General features: G+C 43.1%; 1 protein-coding gene across 1 annotated transcript; it reads left to right on the top strand.

Annotated features, from left to right (window-relative positions):
- The first annotated feature begins 784 nt into the window (after window positions 1-784).
- On the top strand, window positions 785-1416 carry LOC126515394 (60S ribosomal protein L12). The gene has a single exon (XM_050165018.1). It carries the CDS (start codon window positions 873-875, stop codon window positions 1368-1370), a length of 498 nt encoding a protein of 165 aa, XP_050020975.1. The 5' UTR covers window positions 785-872; the 3' UTR covers window positions 1371-1416.
- Window positions 1417-7423: the final 6007 nt, after the last annotated feature.

Here is a 7423-nt window from a genome sequence, read left to right on the forward strand (position 1 = left end):
CTATGTCACAGCATGTGAGTGTGACTGTGTCACAGCATGTGAGTGTGACTGTGTCACAGCATGTGAGTGTGACCATGTCAGGGCATGTGAGAGTGACTATGTTACACTGTGTGAGTGTGACTATGTCACAGCATGTGAGTATGACCATGTCAGGGTGTGTAAGTGTGACTATGTCATGGTATGTGAGTGTGACCATGTCAGGGTGTGTGAGTGTGACTATGTCACAGTGTGTATGTGTGTATAGAAAGTATGTATGCGTAGTATCATGTGAATGATCACAGTGTAAATGTGTATATGTATGCATTGCATACGGAGGGACTGGGTGTGGTGTATAAATGGTGTGTGCATGTGTGTGTGTGTGTGATATGTTTCTCTGTGTGTGTTTACAGAGAGAGAGTTTGACACAAAGAGGCAGCATATGTCTACTGACCCTCGAAGGCCTCTCAGGGTCAACTTTCAGCCTCAGGGATGCCTCCAAGGTTAGTAGCTCAAGAACTCTCCAAAAAGGGCAAATCGGTGCCTTAAGTATGGAGCTTTCTTATGCTTCCTACCTACTCCTCCTCACTTAGAGAAAATTCACAATTGTAGAAAATGTGCAAACCGAGGAGTCAGTGTTTCTGTCTGGGAGGGGTAAGGAGCTGGGAGGCAGTGGTGTGGTCTCTATGTGCACTGCTCCAAGATTCTGGACGCCAACGCTCTTTTCATCTACCAATGAGCTTCCTCGATCTGCTCAGGATGGGTGTCTATTCCAGTCCTTTGCTGGCTTTTAAAATCAGATTTCTTCCTTTCGGTTTTCGGCTCGGAGGAGGCAACGGTGCAACTTTCTTCGGTCGTCCCGAATCCGGGTTCATCCAACACCAGCCGCCTCCACCATGCCGCCCAAGTTCGACCCCAACGAGATCAAAGTCGTGTACCTGAGGTGCACCGGAGGTGAGGTCGGCGCCACATCCGCCTTGGCCCCTAAGATCGGCCCCCTGGGTCTGTCTCCGAAAAAAGTTGGTGATGATATTGCCAAGGCAACCGGTGACTGGAAAGGCCTGAGGATTACAGTGAAACTGACCATCCAGAACAGACAGGCCCAGATTGAGGTGGTGCCCTCTGCCTCTGCCCTGATCATCAAAGCCCTCAAGGAGCCACCAAGAGACAGGAAGAAGCAGAAGAACATTAAACACAGCGGAAATATCACTTTCGACGAGATAGTCAACATTGCCCGGCAGATGCGACATAGGTCTTTAGCCAGAGAACTTTCTGGAACTATTAAAGAGATCCTGGGTACTGCACAGTCTGTGGGCTGCAATGTGGATGGGCGCCACCCTCATGACATCATTGATGACATCAACAGTGGTGCTGTGGAATGTCCAGCTAGCTAAGAAGCAACAAGAGAAAATATTTCAATAAAAGACCATCTGATAAAAAATAAATAAATAAATAAAATCAGATTTCTTAGGCTTTGGTTGTTAAATTTAGTTCTCTATATATTCTATGCTTGCTTGCATATCCCTCATTAAATATGTGATTTGTAGATTCTTCCTCCTAAGGGACAAAGACAAGCCTTCAGAATTCTGCTTCTCTCGGTTTGCGAGCTCTTCTCTCTCTGTAGGATGGCCTTGGCACCGTGTTGAAAATCACTTGAGCACGTATGTAAAGGTTATTTCTGGGTGTGCCATCATATCTTGGTGGCTGTCTCCATGTCAGTGCGGCATTATTTTAATGTCTGTGGTGATAAGAGAATCCATGTGCATCTGCTTAAGGCGTATCAAGGATTAATTAAGCCACGAATGGGAGAAATACACTCGTGAATACAGGCTATAGCAAATCCAGGTGCAGAGCCTTTGGCAAGCTAGGGACTGACCACACACGGCTTCACACCACCCAAGAGGCCACATCGGCAGAGGAGAAGCACTGCCTCCATCAGGCCAGACAGCCCAAGGTCATGGTCAGAGCGAATATTCACTACCCCAGTTTTACAGGAGACTCTGAAGTTAGTCAGAATGACTCTTTCAACTTTGTCCTTCCCAACATCGTTGCCTACTCCATATTCCTTGAGATTCCGTATTGACCATAAGGTGGATTTCTCTATTTCTATAAAAGGCACCACTCCAATTTTAATAGGAATGTTACCTAGACTGAGTTTAACTGGAGTAGTGTTGACTTGTACAGTGTTGTCTTCCAGTCTATTGACGTGGGATGTCTTTCTGTTTGCTTCTGGCTCCTTAGATATTTTCAGCAATATTTTGTCAAGTTCCCCTTGTAAGTCTTTTCCTTCTTTGGCTAAGTTCGCTCCTAGGCATTCTATTCTTAGTGATACTCCTGGAAGTAGAGTTGTTTCCTCAGTTCCTTTTCAGGTTGCTCATTGTCAGTGTAGAGCAAGGCAACTAATGAGGTGGGCTGTAGCTCAGGGGTAGAGCACTTGCCCAGCATGTGTGAAGCCCTGGGATCAATCCCCAGTGTAATCAAAGAAAGAAAGCAACTGAGATCTTAATGCATTGACATGATAGCCTGCTGCTCCTCTGTGCTTACTGTTGATAGTTTTAACATCTTTGTGAAATTGGAGATCACATATAAGATCTTAGTGTTTACAAACAGAAGTTTACGTCTCCCTTTCCAAGTCAGTTATCTTTTCTCTTCTTTGTGGTCTAATTGGTCCAGCTAGAGCATTCAGCAAGAACACGGCTAAAACCAAATATTGTCCAATTGTCATGGCAGACTGAAGAGGCCTCTTTGACTTATTCCTTGTTCCAGGAATTTAGCTCTTCAGCACTGAGTTCAGTCTTCACTGTGTTCAGATTTTATGTAGAGGGAGTTTACTCTAAAAACAGATTTTTTTAACTGTTTTAATTATAAAACTGTGCTCCATCTTCTCAAATTATTCATCTTATTTTCTTTCTTCATGCCGTTAATAGGGCTAGAGTGCATAAATCAATATTTATATATTTAACCATCCTTGCATGCCAGAGATAAATTCTTTTATACACTGAAATTTGGTTGTTAATGTTGCTAATATTTTATTGAAGACTTCTGGGACAACTTCAATACAAAACTGATGAATAGTTTTCTTTGCTGGTCGCATCCATCTCTGATGCTGCTATCAGGACAAAACTGGGCTCAGAGGATGAATTACTAGGCATTGCCTCCTCTCCAGCTCTTTTATTATATTTGAGAGGGATTTCTGATAGTTCCTTCAATGTCTGATAAAAATCACCAGTGAAACCACCATTTTCAAGGCTCTCCCCACCCACCCCAGAAGTTTTTGATGACGGACTCAGTCTCCTTCCTAGATACAGCTGCACTCAGATTTTCTCTGTTGCGCCATCATTCCACCTTGCTAGATGTTTGCATTTGTAGGAATTGGTCCACTTCAAGCAGGTTATCTTGTGTTGCCATCCGATGTTTAGAGAACTCTTGGACAAGACTGTATTTCTATATCATCAGTAGCCGTGGATCAACATTAATTCTCATCCTTCTCATTTCTTGATCCATAGTTCAGTTTGTTTTCTTAAGTCTTTTTGAAAATCCATTATTTGCAGGAAAATAGATGGAGCTAGGAAACATTATTTTGAGTGAGGTAACCCAGACACAGAAAGATAATTATCACATGTACTCACTCATAGGTGGTTTTTAGACATAAAGCAAAGAAAACCAGCCTACAAACCACAATCCTAGAGAACTTAGACAACAATGAGGACACTAAGAAAGACTTACATAGATCTAATCTATATGGGAAGTAGAAAAGGACAAGATCTCCTAAGTAAACCGGGAGCATGAGGACCTTGGGAGAAGGTTGAAGGCAGGAGGGGAGAGGCAGGGAGGGGAGCAGAGAAAAATTTAGAGCTCAATAAAAATCAGCAGCAAGAACAACAACAACAAAAGAAAATCTATTATTTTGATGTGGGTGACTTTCTCTATTGTTTTTCTGTTTAAGTCATTATTATGTTTCCACTTCTAGCTTTGAGTTTGGCCCATTCTTTGCCCGCTCTTTAAGTTGAAAATCTAGGTTACTAATTTGAGTTCTCACCTGTTTCTAAGTACAGACGTTTGTAGTTATAAAGCCCTTCAGCGTGGCTTTTTCTGCATCTCGTGAGTTTTAGCATGCTGTATTTTTTCTTTCACTCATCTCTAAGTATTTTCTACTTCTTTCTGAGATGCCCCTTTGATTGATTAAGCGTTTGTCATCTAATTTCCACACATTCCGGTTTTACTTCTGATTTCCAACTTCATTGTATTTGGTCAGAAAAAATATCCTATAAGACACCCTTCTTTCTTAGTCTCGTGAGACTCACTTTGTGGCTATTTGTCATCTATGTGACTACTCGCTTTCTTACCCATTTATTTTCTATAACACCAGTGTGTTTGGTTGATTTTGTAGTGGAGTATTTTTAGTTCCTTCTTATCCCCTTTGTAGATATTCTAGAGTTGCTTATTTGGGGGATACAATTGGAATCACATTTATATCTAAATTGATAATACTTTATGTTTATGCCAGCTAAACTTCAATGACATATCAGAACTCTTACCATTTGTCAGCTAGACAATCTCTTTAATTTACTGATATCTCATGGTATACTTTTATACAAGCATGGATAAAAGCATAAATACACATAAATTATGTATGTGAATATGAATCGCTTGTCAGATATGTGGTTTGGAAATATTTCATCTAGGGACTTCAATTTCACTGTGTGGATTGTTTCCTTCACTGAGGAGAAGTTTAAAGAACATGATAGCTCCTAAATTATGTAGAAAAGGAAATGGAGAATGACCAGTCACAGTTCCCGGACATGCCCAGTGTCTCAGTTTCTTTCCCCGCAACTGTGCAACCTAAGAGAAGAGTTGATCATCTGTCTGGGGTTTGGGGGCTTGCAGCTCCAGGCTGCCTACAGTCCACCATGCAGAGAAGTCCCGACAGCGGGACCTGAAGCAGCTGGTGACACTGACTCCATAGTTCAGTGGGAGCTGGAAGCAGCTGGCGATAGTGAATCCACAGTGAAGAAAGAAACAGAGAGGAATGCCTGTGCTCAGCTCCCTTCCTCCATCTTCTATGGTCTAGGATACCCACTCCCAGGTATCACTGCAGTGGGCCAATCTCCCCATCTCAACTAACACAATCAAGATAACCAGTCATTCCCAGAGACCCATCTCCCTGGTAATTCTAGATTCTGCCAAGCTGATGTTAGTTAACAATAACCATGGTACTTAGGCTCACCTTGTTTAAAATTCGCCTTTGAGTCTCATGTATACCCGGGGAGTACCTGTGTGCTAACCTGGCCTGGCTCAGTTCATTTCTTGGTTTTACAGTTGTTACTGTTGCCCATTGAGTGCTGAGGATGGACTGCAAGGCCTACCCCGCCAAGGCTGGCATTACCCCACTGAGCTGCATTCCAGCCCTGTCTTGCATTTCTGCACATTTATCATAGGCGGACCCCATGCTTTCTGAAAGTAGAATGGGGTCTTTCATCTTTGTAGGGTACCAGAACAGCCACTGGCCATGAAAGCCTTGGTCAGCACTTAGAGCAGACAACAGACTGAGCCAGCTGTCCTAATGGTCTCCCCATCACAGAGCTGGGGTTCAGTTGCTACAATCTGGAAACTCTGGTCATACATACACGAAGTCCTGACTTTTCCTAAAAGCCCTTTCCTTAGCCTACTCTTCAAACCTGTAGCATGATGACTCTGCATTAAAATCAATGGTCTGAGAAGATCTACTTCAAAAACAGAACATTTTGCTCAGGAAGTAAGAAAGGCCACAGCAAAGATTCTAAGCTGGCTCAGGCCAACAAGAATACTCCTTTCACAGTGCTTTAAGAGAGAAAGGATGGGCAACTCCTGTCTCCTGGACGTCCACTGTGTGATCCTTATGGCGAGCACCCACCTAGTCCTAATCACATGCAACTCTTTTGACATTTATTCAGAATAAAATAATCATCACCCCTGGGACTAACTGCAGAGAAGCTAGAGATCACAGGAGGGAGGCAAACCATAATTTTCCTTTCTTTCATTACTGCCAAGGCAGTGCTGGAGGTGTGATCTCTCTTGTCAGCAGACAAGTTTTCAGAAAGAGTGGAGATGCCTGCTTTGCTCCAACCCCAGCCATTACCAGCCATGGCCAGGAGATGGACTACATCGCCCTTTCTCCCAGCTCATCTGAACATCCCTCCAACTCACCACACAGTGAGAGTAACAGCTCTGATCATAGATGTGTGGTCTCAGGGAGAAAAAAAAAAAGCCAAGTGACAAAGCATTGCATGCAGACACAGATATGTGAACACAAACTCACTGCCAAGAAGTCAAGAGATCTGTGGAGCAAAACTAAAGTTGTTCTCTGCAGTCCCTGGAACCTTGAGTTCTTGTCTCTGCTCCTGAAAAGGAGTTTGGAATACACCTGTTAGAGTCTGAATATACCTCAGACCCTTTAGCTCATGCCATATGGCTCTCCACAGGCCTGTTTTCTGCTATACAGGTCTTCCTAGGAGTGATTGGTCAAGACCAAAAATGAAAAACACTTCCACGGGCAACTGAAGAAGTGTTTACCTTTCAGCCAAAATGTTGGGTGACTGTAAAAATGTCATGTGATACAGGAAAGGCTCATGGTAGGGCTAGGAGATCAGAGGTGTGTTACTGCCCTCCGCCACAGCCCAGAGCAGCCTAGGGTTGGGTAAGTTAGTAAACTGGCTGTACAAGACAAAGATGCCAGGAAAAGGTAAGTTAGTTCTAAGAAGTCAGATACAAACCAAGGCACCAAATTGCTGTCCTCTTTTTTAATATTTGCTGCCTTTGAAGCTACAGCTACTCTAGTCATGAACTGCAACTCCACTGCTAGCCACAGTGGCAAGGCCACAAGAGCCACAGCCTGAGGAAATTCTGCTCCCTCAGGCACCAACTCTTTCAAAGCTACTAAGAGAATTTATCTGAATCTCTGTCTCACTAAAGAACTCAGGATTCAAGGTTGAGGTAGAAATCCTGCTTCCCAGAGAGGCTGAGTAGCAAGCAGCTCACCTATCTCACCTCCTTGCATCTCTCAAAGAAAAAGGGGGAAATGCTGTAGGATAATGGTCTTGTACACTGTAAAAATTTGTAACTCACATTGGTTTAATAAAACACTGAATGGACGGAGCAACCAGAGTAGGAGGATTCTGGAAAGAGGAAAGGCAGAGACATAGTCACCAGACAGATGCAAGATGAGAATGCCTCATTGGGAAAAAATACCAAGTCACATGGATAAACATAATAAGAACTATATTAAGGGTTAATTTAAGTGTTAATAGCTAGTAAATAATAAGTCTGAGCTAATAGGCCAACGAGTTTATAAATGCTATAAGCCTCTGTGTGTTCTTTGGGACTGAACAGCTGTAGTACTGGACATGACAGAAACTTCTGTCTATACCAAATCCTTCTCGTGTGTGTGTGTGTGTGTGTGTGTGAGAGA

The sequence above is a fragment of the Alexandromys fortis genome, unplaced genomic scaffold (assembly GCF_014885135.2).
Source record: "Alexandromys fortis isolate MF-2015 unplaced genomic scaffold, M_Fortis_MF-2015_v1.1 scaffold_160, whole genome shotgun sequence".
In the NCBI taxonomy this organism is placed as follows: domain Eukaryota; kingdom Metazoa; phylum Chordata; class Mammalia; order Rodentia; family Cricetidae; genus Alexandromys; species Alexandromys fortis.